Below are 16,932 nucleotides of genomic sequence, written 5' to 3'. Positions count from 1 at the left end.
CTTTTTATTTTGATATAGTCATAATAGTTTATTTTTGCTTTTGTTTCCCTTGCTTCAGAAGACATATGGAGGGGGTGCCTCTGTGGCTCAGTTAAGTTTCTGCCTTTGGCTCAGGTCATGATTTCAGGGTCCTGGGATCGAGTCCTGAATCAGACTCCCTATGCAGCTGGGAGTTTACTTCACCCTCTGCCTGATGCTCCCCCTGCTTGTGCTATCAAATATATAAATAAAATCTTTTAAAAAAAAGTAAGACATATCTAGAAAGATGCTGTTGTGGCCAATGTCAGAGACATTACTGCCTGTGCTCTCTTCTAGGATCTTTATGGTTTCAGGTCTCACATTTAGGTTTTTAATCCATTTTGAGTTTGGTTTGGTATAAGAAAGAGGTCCAGTTTCATTCTTTTATAGGTAGCTGTCCATTTTTCCCAATACCATTTGTTAAAGAGACTTTTTCCCCTTCCATATTCTTGCTTCCTTGATCAAAGACTAATTGATTTTATAATTAAGCATTTATTTCTGTGTTTCTATTCTGTTCCATTGATGTATGTGTCTGTTTTTGTGTCAGTACCACACTGTTTTGATTACCATAGCTTTATAATGTAATCCTAACTTCAGAATTGTGATACCTCCAGTTTTTTCCTTTTCTAGATTGCTTTAGGTACTCAAGGTCTTTTGTGGTTCCATAAAAATTTTAGGATTATTTGTGCTAATTCTGTGAAAAATGCTGTTGGTATTTATATGGGGATTGCATCAAATCTTTGAGTAGTTGAGTAGTATAGATATTTTAACAATATTTGTTCTTTTCTAATCAATGAGCATGGAATGTCTATTTCTTTGTGTCATTTCCAATTTCTTTTATCAAAGTTTTATAGTTCTCAGAGTACAGGTCTCTCTGGTTAGGTGATTCCTATTTTATTATTTTCAGTACAATTGTAAATGGGATTTTCTAAATTTGTTTCTGTTGTCAATATTAGTGCATAGAAATTCAACAGATTTCTGTACATTGATTTTGTAAACTGTGACCTTGCTATATTCAAGGTTCTAGCAGGTTTTGGCATTTAGTTTCCTATATATGATAATCATGTCATCTGCAAAAAGTGAAAATTTTACTTCTTTCTTACCAATATGGGTGCCTTTTATCCCTTTCTCTTGTCTGATTCCTGTCTAGGAGTTATCATCTATGTTGAATAAAAGTGGTAAGTGTAGACATTCTTGTCTTGTTCCTGATCTTAGGGGAAAAGCTCTGTTTTTCCCTACTGAATACATTAGCTGTGGGTTTTTATACATGGCCTTTATTATGTTATGTTTCCTCTAAACCTACTTTGTTGAGGGTTTTTATCATGAAAAGATGTTGTACTTTGCCAAATGCTTTTTCTGTTTCTGTTAAGACAGATGCAGATCATATATTTAACCTTTCTCTTATTTTTTTAACCTTTCTCTTATTGATGTGATGTATCACATTGATTGATTTGCAAATACTGATCACCCTTGCATCCCAGGAATAAATCCCACCTAATTGTGATGAATGATTTTTTAAAATGTATTGTTGGTTTTGGTTTGCTAATATTTTATTCAGGATTATCACATCTATATTCTTCAGAGATATTGGCCTGTTTGTGGTGTCTTTACCTGTTTTTTTACAAGGGTAATGCTGTCCAATTGAATGAATTTGTAAGTTTTCTTTCCTTTTCTATTTTCTTGGAAAAGTTTGAGAAGAATAGGTATTAACTCTTCTTTAAGTGTTTGATGAATTAACCATTCATCTAGACTTTTGTTTGTTAGGAGTATTTGCATTACAATTAATTTCATTGCTGGTGATCAGTCTGTTCAAATTTTCTATTTCTTCTGTTTCAGTTTTGGTGGGTTACATGTTTCTAGGAATTTATCCATTTCTTCTATGTTGTCCAGTTTGTTGGTATATTATTTTTCATACTATTCTCTTACTATCCTTTGTATTTCTGACGGTGTCTGTTATTTTTCATCTTTCATTTCTGATTTTGCTTGAGTCCTTTCTCTCTCTCCTGCTCCCCTTCTTTTGATGAGGTAAGAGATTTATCAATTTTGTTGATCTTTTCAAAGAACCAGCTCCTGGTTTCACTGATCTGTTCTAGTGTTCAATTACTATGTCATTTATTTCTGCTTTAATTATTTGTCATTTCCTTCCTTCTGCTGGATTTGGGTTGTGTTTGTTCTTTTTCTAGCTCCTTCTAGAGTCCGGTTATGATGTTTGACATTTTTCTTGCTTCTTGAGGTAGGCCTGTATTGCTATACAATTGCTATACAATTGCTAGGCCTAGAACTGCTTTTGCTGCATCCCAAAGATTTTGGGCCATTGTGTTTTCATTTTCATTTATCTCCATATATTTTTTTATTTCCTCTTTGATTTCTTGGTTGACCCAATCATTGTTTTTTTTTTTTAAGATTTTATTTACTTATTCATGATAGACACACACACACACACACAGAGAGAGAGAGAGAGAGAGAGAGAGGCAGAGACACAGGCAGAGGGAGAAGCAGGCAGAGGGAGAAGCAGGCTCCATGCTGGGAGCCCAACAAGGATCGTGCCCTGGGTCAAAGGCAGGCGCCAAACCGCTGAGCCACCCAGGGATTCCCCCCAATCATTGTCTTTTTCTTTTTACTTCTAAGATTTTATTTAAATTCAGGTTAGTTAACATACAGTGTAGTTTTAGTTTTAGGAGTAAATTCAGTGATTCATTACTTATACATATAACACTCAGTGCTCATCACAAGTGCCCTCTTTAACCCCCATGACTCATTTAACCCATTCCTTACCAACCTCCCCTCCACCAATTCTCAGTTTGTTCTCTTACAGTTAAGAGTCTCTTAGGTTTGCCTTCCTCTCCATATTTGCCTTTATTTTTCCTTCCCTTCCCTTAAGTTTATCTGTTTTGCTTCTTAAGCTCCACAAGTAAAATGATATGGTATTTATCTTTCTCTGACTGACTTATTTCACTTAGCATAATACCCTCTGGTTCCATTCACATTGTTGCAAATGGCAAGATTTCATTCTTTCTGATGGCTGAGTAATATTCCATTGTATATACATACCATATCTTCTTTATCCATTCATCAGTCAATGGACATCTGGGCTCTTTCCATAATTTCGCTGTCGTTGATAGTGCTGCTACAAACACTGGAATGCATGTGCCCCTTCGAATGAGTACTTTTGTATGCTCTGGATAAATACCTAATATTGCAATTACTGGGTCATAGGGTGATTCATAATTTTAACTTTTTGAAGAACCTTCATACTGTTTTCCAGAGTGGCTACACCAATTTGCAAGGAATACAGTCAATATTGTAATAACTTCGTATGGTGACAGATGATAACTATACTCATTGTGGTTAGCATTTTGTAAAGTATATAATTGTTCAATCACTATGTTGTATATCTGAAACTAATGTAATACTTAATGTCATCTATACTTTAATTTAAAAAATGGTTAAATTATATCCATGCAGTGGAATATTATATGGCTATTAAAAAGGTGAAAGTAGGGGCATCTGGATAGCTCAGTTAGTTAAGCATCTGCCTTCAGCTCAGGTCATGATCCTGGGGTCCTAAGGTCCTGGGATTGAGCCCTGCATCAGGCTCTCTGCTCAGGAGGGAGCTTGCTACTCCCCTCTCTCTCTGCCTGATGCTCTCCCTACTTGTGCTCTCTCTCTGTCAAATAAAAAAATTAAATCTGTAAACAAAAAACAACCAAAGAAATCCACCAAAAGTGGAAATGGCTGTATATACTTTTAAAAAATATTTTAATTATTTATTCATGAGAGACCCAGAAAGAGAGAGAAAGGGGGGGGGGGCAGAGACCCAGGCAGAGGGAGAAGAAGGCTCCACACAAGGAGCCCGATGTGGGACTCAATCCCAAATCCTGGGGTCACACCCTGAGCCAAAGGCAGGCGCCCAACTGCTTAGCCACCCAGGTGTCCCTGGCTGTGTACATTTTGATATGGAGCAAACTCCAACTTATATTAAGAGAAAAAGATCTTATAAATTGTTACCTCTATTAAGTACCTATTAATTAGGTTCATTTGTTATACTATAAGCTGTTAATATTTAAATCAAAGTATTTTTATTAATTTATTATGTTTCTCTAAGGACAAATTCCAGCCTTGCAATCACATTATAATTTGCTTACCTGACTGAACGATCATCACTTCCAGTCACAGCCAAAGGTTTTGTAGGATGAACAGCAAGTGCCCAAAGTTCACCTTCACAATGCCCTTGCATAATCAGGAAAGGTTTATTTCTTTCATGCACCACAATTTCAAAAATTTCACTGTCCTGTGTTCCAACTAGAATGTGGTCACCTCGCCAACAAACACTCCTCACAGACAAACCTAATCAAAAGTAAATTGTATTTAAGATAATGCTGTAATAATATAATGCCAATCTGCTAAATCAATTTAATTTTTGTACCTTTTATACCTTAGATGTAAGATAAAAGGAATCTCTAAGTCTTTGATCCACACATTTTCTTCAATTATCCATGTTATTTGCTATGTGGAAATGTGATTCCACATAACAAATGATTTACCTAGTTTCTAACCACCCTTCAAGACATACATTCTTCCTTATTAGACTTTAGTCATAGCTTGACCACTCTTCAGCTGAAGTCTGATAACACAGTCTGCACCATCCAAAAATTAACTGCTCAGGAATACCTTTATAGAACTATATTATCTTTTCTCTTATAATAATCTGGCTTCTCCTATGTCTACATTTAATTTCTCCCATCTGCTCACAAAATCATTAAAAAGAGAGACTTCTACTTTTAAATTTTTTTTTGAAATTTATGATAGTCACAGAGAATGAGAGAGAGAGAGAGAGAGAGAGAGAGAGAGAGAGAGAGAGAGAGAGGCAGGCAGAGACACAGGCAGAGGGAGAAGCAGGCTCCATGCACCGGGAGCCCAACGTGGGATTCGATCCCGGGTCTCCAGGATCGTGCCCTGGGCCAAAGGCAGGCGCTAAATTGCTGCGCCACCCAGGGATCCCTACTTTTTCTATATATTCCATAATCCTTTCTGTAACCTCAGGAAAGCTAGTGTTTCTCTGTTTTCTCATCTGTATAATGTGGCCAACATAAAAGCGCTGTGTATTTCAGAATGTTCTTGTGAGAGTCAAATAAGAAAAAGTATCAAATTATTTTGCAAACTTTAAGGTACAACAGTGCTGAGCAAAACTAATGAAAATAATGTAACAGCTAACATTTACTGAATGATTATTATGTGCCAGGCACTTTTAAACATTTTATGTATATTAAATCAGCTCATTTAATCCTCTGAGATAGTTATTCTCACTTACAAATGAGATTAAATATGTAGTCCAAGGTCACACACGTAGTAAGTGACTGAAATAAGGCTTAAACACAGACCTCTGCAACCTCCAATCCTACTCCAATAATACCACACCAGTGAACAATGGGTTTATTCTTATACTGAAAGATTCTATTTTATCAATTTTTTAAATACCCAAAGAAAATATCTCCCAATTGCTGATGAATTTGGATGAAGGAAAAACACATCTATGTGCTTTAAATCATCCTGAACAAAACTTTGCTCAATCTTCAACACACTTTATTTTCAACAGTTTGTTGCTAAATAGTTACATTTAGCATTCTATTAGTAAAATATTTTCAAAATCCAAGGTTACCTAAGCAAGCACTTATCACTTCTTCCTGTAAGTCCCATTATAATATGCATTGCATTAGATATATAAAAGAATCCTTGTCATAACAATAAACCTAGACTGGCTTTAGGCAAATTCTCCTTTTCAATAAAAGTTCAATTAAATGCACACAGTATGAAGGGGCAAATTTAAGTCTCACTTATATTTACAAAACATACATTTATATTTACTAAAAGAAACAATTTTTGCTACATTTAGAATTTGTCTAGTAGTGAGACATTTGTTTTGTAATTACCTTTGTATCCCTGGTCTGTTTCCCTGAGATCAATCACAGTAATCGGTTTAAAAGTTAAATCCCAAAGACGAATACAGCCATCTCTGCCACCAGTAGCAAAGCCTTCTTCACAAGCATTCATACTAAAAATTCCTGCCTAACAGAGAAATAAAATAATTTAACAATATACTCTTTAAGAAAATCTACTATATGTAAGTAGAAACTCACATTATAAGATTTTGATATGACAGGAATAAACATCAGAAAAACAAGTGAAAATCTAGAAATAAATCTATGCATATATACATATATATGTGAATACAATAAATGAGCAATGATATAGGCATAACATAAAGTTAAACCTTACACCACATATAAAAATGAATTATAGACATAAAATTCTAAAAGTAAGAAATAACTATGTTAGAAAAGAATCAGAAGAACACTTACATAACTTTAAACTATGAGAGACCTTTTATGCAAGGCAAGTTACTACCCACAAGCCACAAAGGAAAACAATTTTCCATACAAGAAAAGATATCATAAGCAAAGACAGACTAGGGAAATATCTGCAATGTGTATGACTGTTGAAAAGTTAATATCCCTATATTATACAAGTGAATAAAGAAATCCAACAAAAATAACAAAAAAGAGCAAAGGGGAAGAAAAAATGATTAATAGAAAAGGAATTTCAAGTAGTCAATAAATATGAAATTTTACAAGTACAAAACATTAAAAACAAGAAATTACTACTTGGCAGCCAGAAAACAGGCAAAAATTTACAATAGTGGTCACATCCCGTGCTGAGGAGTATGATGAAGAAACTGGTATTTTTATATACTGATGAGGAAAATGTAAGTTGCCATAATATTTGTGGAAATGAATCTGGTATTTCTGGTCTTCAGACATTTTGCTCAAAGCAAGTCCTGTTCTGCGTGGTTCTTTAATATAATTAATATGTAAAATATTATCTATTTAATAGTGGTTCATATTAGTGTATTTAATAACTTTTCTACCTGAGACCTTACTGCTAACCATGTGGCAGCTCTGTGTTCCCTAGTTCCCTTCACTATGTAAGGGACCCAACTGCTAATAATTCCTAATGTAAAAAAATACTACAAGGTTTTAACAACAGATTTTTCTCCCCTGATCTGATAACTTTTTAATATGAAAATATCATGAATTACACAAATTAAATTCCTTTGCCACTCACTTGGCAAAGGAATGATATTAAAAGGATATTTTTTTCTAAAATTGTCCAAAATTTCCCACTGGTAAATAAGCCACAAGAATACTAGCTTTATTCTAATGTAGTTAATCTAGAATACTTTTAGGTTGAATTTAACAAGCTTTTTATCAACACTACCCTAAGAAAAGTACCATATCATGGCAATAGTTTGAACAAGTTACTAATTATACTAATTTAGTAAATATCCACGTGTCTAAGTACGTAATGTTTCTTCACTGAAATCCTGAAAAGAAACAGACAATTCAGTTATACCAACATCTTTTAACTAATGAACTGACTAGAAAGTCTGCTATATTATATAATCTACTGTTCTAGAAAGTTCAAGAAAGTAAGTGGTTATCTAAAAGTATTTAAATTATTTAAATATACTTACAGTATGGGCTCCTTGTATTGTCCGTATAAGATTGATTCCTTTCCAAACATATATATCCCCATTAAGTGCACCAGAATATGTTAATTCATCCCTTGCACAGGCCAAGCACAAAATTGTTTGAAGGTCACCAGTCTTACCAAAGACCCCCCGTTTTGGGGTCAGGGCATTTCCACATAAACTCCAGAACTAAAAGGTACACAGTATAATCAAATTACAAATAATGCTTATAAAATAAAATATTTTCTAATACTTTGAAGCTATATTAGAGCAGACTAAAAATTACCTAAGAAATCCCCTTATGAAATATTAGCTTTCAAATGTTCACATCCTCATTCTAGTGTTGTCAATAGCTATATTATAGCAGAAAAGTCACTGGTTTCAATCTTTATCTGTAAGAATAAGGGGGGTGAACTAGATTATTTTAAAAATAGGCTATGCTTCCCTCCTTTGGTTTCTGAAAAAATCTACTCGAAACTTAAGACAAGTAAAGGAGTTGGTTATGGGTTAGCAATGAAAATGAAGAGACCATACACTAATAGGTAGAAGGGCCAAACCTAATGTTCAATCTTTGATAAAGATAATAAAGATGGAAAAATATGTTGCTCTCATTGATATTTTCAAAGCTGAGCAATTCCTTTACTTGCAAAGCTTAAACATAAGAGAGATACATATTTGGAATAATTTGTTCATTCTAATGAGAAGTCAGACATAAATCTTCATGACCATGGTTTTTATTCTTTTATGTGGATTCAGGAAAATTTTACTAGTTTTCAGAAAGAAAGAAACAAAATGGAACAGGGCAAGGATATACAGAATAGTTTTGCATAAAGAAATTTGGCCCAGAGAATAAATTCAACTTTATAATAAGTAAATTACCATGTAAAGTATCATAATTTGTTAGTATCATAATGCATACTTAAAGATCTCACCTCATCTTTAAGACCTTATTTTAAGACTAAAGATCTTAGTTTAAAACCTGAAGCCGGGATCCCTGGGTGGCTCAGTGGTTTAGTGCCTGCCTTTGGCCCAGGGCATGATCCTGGAGTCCTGGGATCGAGTCCCATGGCAGGCTCCCGGCATGGAGACTGTTTCTCCCTCTGCCCCCCCACCATGTCCATCATGAATAAATAAATAAAATCTTTAAAGAAATAAAAATAAAACCTGAAGCCCGGGTGGTTAGCGGTTTAGTGCCGCCTTCAGGCAGGGCGTGATCCTGGAGACCTGGGATTGAGTCCCATGTCAGGCAACCTGTATGGAGCCTGCTTCTCCCTCTGCCTTTCTCTCTCTCTCGCTCTCTCTGTCTCTCATTAATAAATAAATAAAATCTTTAAAAAAATAAAATAAAACCTGAAGCCTCAAAAAACTAAAAATTATGATGCTTATCCATTCAAATAATTCATGAATGCTTTAATCTATGAAACTTTGATTTTTTTAATTCTAAAAGCTTCATGATTCTTATGCGCAAGGATAGCTAGTTCTCTTCCTTTCAACAAATCCCTATTTCAGTCTATTATTTTCATCTAGGTGAGTGACTTTTGGCTGCATATTAGACTCACCAGAGAGAAATTATATAACATGGTATGCTTGGGCCTCCGCTGAGATAAACTGAGATAGAATCTCTGGAGAGTTAAACCCAGATATCCAAATAATTTTGATGCTCAGAGTAAAGAACTATTATTCTATAACCCAGATCAGTGCCATCTAATAGTACTTTCTGTGGTAATAAAAATACTCTCTCTCTGTATATATACTGTCCAATAGAGTAACCATTGGATACATGTAGACCTTAAAGCATTTAAAATGTGACTGCTGGGATGACTGAAAAAATGATAAAATTTTATTTAATTTTAATTAATTTAAATAGCTCTATGTGGCTAGTTGCTACCGTACTGGCCAGTGAAGTTCTAGATCATCTTTGGGACTTAGCGTCCTCACTCGTATGGTCTGCAAAGAGATCAATCCTATTTTTCACTGACTCTATGAAAAGAAATATAATTCACAGTAAAAATATAGTTTAATTCAGAAGAATAGTTTGTTTAAACCCTGAAAATGGAACCTTCAGTTTTATTTACAATATAAAATAGTAAGATCTGTTTATTAATTTGCCAGTAATTTATTAAGCATTTTACATCAAGTACTATGTCAAACATCATCTTGTTTATCACAGATGAAGAAGACAAAAATTTCTACCTTCACAATGCTTATACTATGTACCTTAAACCTAGCATAGAGCCTTTTGCTTCTGAATATTTGTTAAAAAAATATGTAATACTATTCATTATCAAATCAGTACCAGAATATCATAACCAGAATTGTAGTGGCAGTTAAAGACACTTTGGAGAAAATGTGGATGAAGTGAGCATATCGAAAGAAAGTGAACACAGAACCTTATTTACTAGGAATTAACTGTTATAAGGAACTGTTGTATCAGATAATGGAAGAAAAACAAGTATTTCCAATCTGCACCAGGGATTTAACAATAACTCTAAACATAAGAATAGAATGAATAGCACCATTGACTATATGGGCTTCAAAACCTCAACCTAATTATTATACAAAACTCAGAGCTTTCTTAAGCAAAGAAAGCCTGTGGCCACCAAAGGCTGAGTCAAATCAGAGAGTAAATATGAAAAAAGGAAAAAAGAACAGTTTCGGAAAGATGACCATGTGCTAGGAACTATGACAAGCACCTGAATAAATACTGCCTTATTTAATACACTCTATAAACTACAGTTTTAAAATGTGAAAAATGCTCAATGAGACTACATGACTCATCCCAGGTCAAACAGCTAAGCTGGTAAATGGCAAAGCCAACTGTGTCCATGCTGTTTCTGCCACACCATTTCTGTGAAAGAAATCTCTTACTTTACTTGGTTTCCTATGCTTGCTTATATTTTGCTCTGTAAGTGAAACATGAGGAAACAAGACAAACATAGTAAAGCCTACTTCACAAGAGTATAAATTCCTTTATGAATAGTGTTTTATTCATTCCCTACTCAAACCTATATCCCTTACATTGTCTCACATACAGTAATGACACGATAAAAACCTGCTAGGTTGAATATCAGAATGGTAAAAATGTTGACATTTTAAAAATAAGTACTGTCAAAATCCTAAGACTATATAAGTTATAAATAGTGTGGTATGTACTTAGCAGCAGAGGGGAAGCATACATGACTATTATAAAACAAGACCCTTCTAGTACCTTGATATGTTTTACACCACAGCTGACAAGTTTATTTGGCTGGTACAAATCCCAAGAGATATCAAATATCTGTAAACAAATCAGATTCATGGTTAAAATGCTTACTTTCAGAATCATTGAAGAATCCATTCAAAAGACCAAATACCTCCAAACCCTACCTATCATAAAATAGTATTCCTCACTAAAAAATAATCAGATTCCCACACTTTACAATCTTATGAGAAATATGGAAATGATATGAACAAAAACTATTTCTTAGCTTCTATAAACTTCACAAAACAACTAGTGAAGTGAAAATTAACATCTTTATTTTTAATTTTTAAAAAAATTTGGTCCATAAGTAATAAGAATAGTTCAACAGAACTAGGGCATGAGGCAGGTACATACATAATTTTTACAGAGGCAAAATACTGAATGAAATGTACATTTACATTTATAAAACAGCTAGAAATAGAGTTTTTAAAAAGTAATTGAAATAGAGAACATTTTTTATAGTTTTCTATCATACAGGACTATATAAAGAATCTCAATATTTACCTCATAGTATAAATTCTGTTTTTATTTTTTAGCTGTATTGTTTATTGTCAAACAAAATTAACTTAATTTTTGGAAGTCCTAGGCTTTGTTCCTTGTCTAAAATTCCCCAAATTCTAAATACACACAAACTATTTTTGTTATAAGAGCAAACAACAAAAACCCAGTTGAAACAAAATATATGCTGGAAATGTGTACATTCATAATAAAAGAAATATTTGAAAAATAATTTCAGAGCAGAAAAAAACAATGTTAGTCTTCACCATGTTTCTTTGACACGTACCCTGCAAAATCGCCAAAGATAGTTATGATCTCTAAATTTGTACAAAATTATACTCTTCAGTGATAATGAAGAATATATCTTAGAAACTAATATACAACTAGAAACTAATAACAACTCACCATGACACAGATTATATGAAAAACAGATTGTGCAACTTTAAAATACTAACTACCAAAATACTCTAAAAATTCTGACAGTAGTATTTTTCATAATAATCCATTTACTAAATAAAAGTGTGAAATACTTTAATTCAAAATACACAATTATCAATAAAATATACCTAACACTTTAATAATTATCTAAATTATGTTTGTGTGTAACAGGCCCCTTTGACAATCTGCTAAAAGATAAGTTTATTTTCCAAAATGCAAATATACACAAAATTTTCTATACAACTTTTATAGATTCCACCTCTCCACCCCACCATAGAAATAATAACTACATCTTCCATCGTGGGTCAGGTTAGAATTTTACTACATAAAAAAAATGAGACACATTTTTAAGGGTTTATGATAAAGTTTCTGATGTGTATTTATAAAAGTAACATAATATTTAATTAAAAAGTTGACTACAAAGTAACTTCCATATTAACTTAAACAGCTTAGAATAAGGATTTTTTTTAGTAGGTTTCCAAAGTAAAAAATGTTAGGTCTCAAAAATTTTTAATAAGAATATATAATTTCGGGCAGCCCCAGTCGTGCAGTGGTTTAGCGCCGTCTGCAGCCCGGGGTGTGATCCTGGAGACCAGGGATCGAGTCCAGCTTCGGGCTCCCTACATTGAGCCTGCCTCTCCCTCTGCCTGTGTCTCTACCTCTCTCTCTCTGAATAAATAAATAAAATCTTAAAAAAAATAAGAATATATAATTTCAAAATCACACATGTAATATCATTCTCACTTTAATTATGATACATACATAACAAATTAGTAATAAATGAAACTACATAGACCCTAGGCATGAACCATTCCATTTTTTTTTTAAGATTTTATTTATTTATTCATGAGAGACACAGAGAGAAAGAGAGAGGCAGAGACACAGGCAGAGGGAGAAGCAGGCTCCATGAAGGGAGCCTGACGTGGGACTCGATCCCAGGTCCCCAGGATCACACCCCCAGCCGAAGGCAGTGCTAAACCGCTGAGCCACCTGGGCTGCCTGAACGATTCAATTTTTAAACAGAGGTTTGAATAACTTAAAATTCATCATTTTTGCTGAAGCAATAAATGGTTAAAAGTTTTGGGCTAACACTATGCTTTTGAGTCATATTTTTGGGTACTACAATATATATACATTCTAAAATTTTATGAGTATTTGCAATTGTACTTTAAGTTTTTAATTATATATAAACTATCTGGCAATAAAAAAATACAGAAACATAAAATCCCCTGACTGTCCTCTTTTTCCCATCCAATACCCGGTAGAAACTCCAAAGGAGAATACTTACTCTATCTGTGTGACCAGGGGCCATAGATAACATTTTTCCCCTTTTCCAATCCCAAACACAAACCGCATTCTTTGAATCAAGTCCAACTGAAACCAAGCGCTGAATTATATCCAAGAAGTCCATGAGGGAATAAAAAGGCAAGAAATCAAAAAGGAACCAAATTATAAGTGGCAAACAAATTATACTCATGGGTTTATGAATATCAAAATTTATACATTTATATCTTATAGACCTCATAGAGGCCTTGTTAAAATTTGCATACGTGTAGTTCTTCAAGTTAAGAAATAGATGGGAGACTTCCATCCTAACAGTAGGACTGACAAAATATCCTAAACATCTCTCCCACTAAAAATTAAAAGTGCTGGATAAAGTGTAAAAACATCTTCTAAAATGCATTGCTGAGCTGTCATGAAATTATGAAATCTGGAACAAAAAGTGATTTCAGACGGGAATCCTGGAGTGTAAGAGAGTTTCCATACCCAATTTACTCTAAAGGTACCAACTAACTCCTGGTAAGCCTGATTTTCCTTCTGAACAAGAAAAGGAAATAAAGTTTAAGGTCAGCCCAAGGCATAGATTTGAACTTCTGACCTTTGACTAAAGCAGTGAATTCCTAGGAGTAAGGGGCAACAAGAAACCGACCCGAAAGAAAGAGTAAAGAAAGAGAAAAGAAAGAAAAGAAAAAAGAGAGAGAAAGAAAAGAAAAGAGGACGGTAGTGCATTAGGCGGGGACAAACCTCCCTGGAAACGGATATTCAGAAGTGGCTTCCATAGAGTCATGGGGCCTCACTCCACATTAATTATGAACCCCTCAAATGGAAAATTTCAGAGTGATTCTGAGAGTTTCAGTCTTTAATCATCTTCAACAATGTAGCACAGGCAAATATAAACCCCATCTGGAGAACTGACACTGATGACATGATGACATGAATCCATCATGCCTCAAAGAATTCCTACAGGTAGCAATTCAATAAACACAAAAATAAACAAACACCCCCAACCCCCATGACCATGGGAAATAAGGGACTATGAGTAAGAATCAACAAGTCAAGACAAATGGCAAAATCAGTCCTAGAAAACATCAGACACTGGAATTACCAGGTGAAGAGAGAAATAAAATTAAGGCTTCGAAGTATCTTCATATGAGCAAAGAATAGGATACTGTAGAAAGTATTCAAACAGATTTGAAAAAGCAAATAGAATTTCTAGAAATGAGAAATAAATGAAATTTAAAATGCAATGGAAGAGTTAAATAGGTGATTAGAGGGAGATGAAGATACAGAGTTAAGAAGAGGAAACAGTGAGATGGAAGTATGAGAGGGCTTAAGAAACACAAAAAATGGACTTCCAGCCATGAAGGAGCCTCAGGGTCTGAACTTGCTCCCACCATAAACTAGAAAACTCACAATGTATAAAACAAATGCTTTCGGACATTTATAACAGGAAGTGAAGCACTATGAACCCCGAAAAAGGGAGAAAACAAACAAGGTGAGACCTGCATTTGCCCCAGCTTCATCTAGGAGGGAATAGCATAGAAAGGTAGAATCTAAACAGAGCCCAGCAGATTTGCTGATTTGAGAAGACAGAGCCTGGAGTTCAGAGGGATCAAAATGGCTAGAATTTGCAAAGCAGAGAAAGAGCTCCGGAAAATTTGTTTATGGGTCCCCTTGAGAACATCAATCTTTGCATGCATAGGGTGAAATCCATAAAGCCATGCAAAGAACAAATTCTGGGATAAAAAGCAATTATGGGAGAGCTAAACCAAAAAATTCCCAAAGATCATAAAGGGTCAGGATCACTCAAGTTCCCAATAGCCAGAATGTAAATATCTCTGAATTCACTAGGTATTCAGTAGAGATCCCAGAAGGTCATAACTTAGTGGTGAAATTAAGCCAATAGTGATAGAGGAAAAGCTACTCTAGCCCTGTCCCCCAAAAGTTTGAAAGCAAGATTTCACAAGGATCAAACTGACAGGCAAGGAACTTAACTACCTGCCAGAACAATATCCAAAATACTTCAAAGGAATACAACAAAATCTAGAGTTCAGAATGTAACATACACATTGTACAGAACCCCATAAAAAATTACTGGACATGTGAACAGAGAGGAAAATGTAACAAATAACCAGGAGAAAAATCAGCTAACAGAATGAGACCTAAGAATCACAGAAATGATTAAAATTAGAGACATTAGCTATTAAAATGAAAATGTTTAAGATGCTTAAGAGTTATTTTATTTTATTTAAGATTTTATTTTTAAGTAATCTCTACACCCAACGTGGGGCTAGAACCTACAACTCTGAGATCAAGAGTTGCATGTTCCATTGACAGAGCCAAACAGGTGCCCTGCTCAAGAATTATTTTAAAATATACAAAGAATCAAAAGAGAAATGGAATATAAAAGAACACATAGAACTTGTAAAAATAAATATTACATGAAATAAAAATTCACCCCATAGGATTAACAGCAGCTTAGAGAATTAAGAAAGGTCAATGAACTTGAGGACACAGCAACAAAAACTACCCAAAGTAAAGGACAGAAAGAAAAAGGAAAAAAATTAAGAATGCCTTGGTTAATTTTAGAAAAACATCAAGTATTATAACATACAGATTACTGTAGCTCCAGGAAGAGAAGATGGAGGAAAAGAAAAAACAAAACTGAAGAAATAATGACTATAATTGCCTAAATGTGATGAAACCAAACCCAGAAATCTAAGATGTTCAATAAACTCCCAGCAGGATAATCAGACACACACACACACACACACACACACACACACACACACACACACAAACATACAACAACACAAATGGTAATAAAATTGCCAAAACCAGTACTAAAGAGAAAAATATCTTAAAAGCAGCCAGAAAAAAAGACAATTTTGGTTTGGAGGATCAAAAATTAAAAAATTATCCTAGATTTTTCATCTGAAGCTATGCAAGTCAGATGACAATGAATAACCTCTTTAAAATCCTTGGGGTGGGGTGGGGGGATGCCTGGGTGGCTCAAGCCATTTAGCTTAAGACTCTTGATTGGGGCTCAGGTCATGATTTCAGAGTTATGGGATCAAGCCGGCATCAGGCGCTGCATTCAGTGTGGAGTCTGTTGTCCCTCTCCCTCTGGTCCTCCCCCTGCTTATGCTATCCAACCTCTCTCACTTTCTCTCTCTCTCTCAAATAAATAAATATATAAAATCTTTAAAATGCTGAAGGGGAAAAAGGCAACACAGAACAGTGTAGCAAAATTATCTTTGGAAAATTGGGTCAAAATGGCCTTTTTAAGTAAACAGAAGGTAAGAAAATACACCATCGACAAATGTGCACTAGAACTAGATACGATAATGGAAATTTCTTCAGGCAGACAGAAATGATACACATGTGAATGAAGAATGCCCAAATGGTAGGTATGTAAATAAGACTTTCCTTGTTTTTCATTTTCTTTTAAAACTATTTAAAACAAAAATAAGTTATTATAAAATTTACAAAATATATATAAAATAACGACAACAGCACAGTAAACAGCAGAGAAAGGAAAGAGCAGAATATATATTTTTCCACATCCTTTCCAAGAGCATATGACGCTCCATGAAGATCACAAAATAAACCTAAACAAATTTAAAATACAGACAATGTTGTCTGACAAAACCAGAAATTAGAACAAGAAGTTGTGCAGAAAATCATCCAAACAGGTGGAAATTAACACTATACTTCTAAGGAACTGGATGGTTAAAGAAGAAATCATAAGGATCAACACACATAATTTGAAAAACACTGGTTTAGAAGCAGAGGTTGGCAAATTATAACCTTCAGGCCAAATCTTGCCTGCCCAGGACTTTTGTAAATAAAATTTACGAATAAATAAATTTTGTAAATAAAATTTTATTGGAGCACAGCCATACCCATTCTCTTATAAGTTGTCTAT

General features: G+C 34.2%; 1 protein-coding gene across 3 annotated transcripts in view; it reads right to left on the bottom strand.

Annotated features, from left to right (window-relative positions):
* The window catches only part of EML5 (EMAP like 5), a 184,044-nt gene that overhangs the window by 131,487 nt on the left and 35,625 nt on the right, over nt 1-16,932 (bottom strand). For all 3 annotated transcript variants that reach the window (XM_055303744.1, XM_055303745.1, XM_055303746.1), the window contains exons 3-7: nt 13,012-13,110; nt 10,755-10,823; nt 7,550-7,735; nt 5,949-6,084; nt 4,164-4,365 (exon numbers count right to left, since the gene is read on the bottom strand). In XM_055303744.1, coding sequence (XP_055159719.1) covers nt 4,164-4,365; nt 5,949-6,084; nt 7,550-7,735; nt 10,755-10,823; nt 13,012-13,110 — 692 coding nt within the window. The remainder of the gene's footprint in view (nt 1-4,163; nt 4,366-5,948; nt 6,085-7,549; nt 7,736-10,754; nt 10,824-13,011; nt 13,111-16,932) is intronic.

Source organism: Nyctereutes procyonoides, unplaced genomic scaffold (assembly GCF_905146905.1).
Source record: "Nyctereutes procyonoides isolate TBG_1078 unplaced genomic scaffold, NYPRO_anot_genome, whole genome shotgun sequence".
In the NCBI taxonomy this organism is placed as follows: Eukaryota; Metazoa; Chordata; class Mammalia; order Carnivora; family Canidae; genus Nyctereutes; species Nyctereutes procyonoides.
This window is presented reverse-complemented; position numbering and strand designations above follow the sequence as displayed.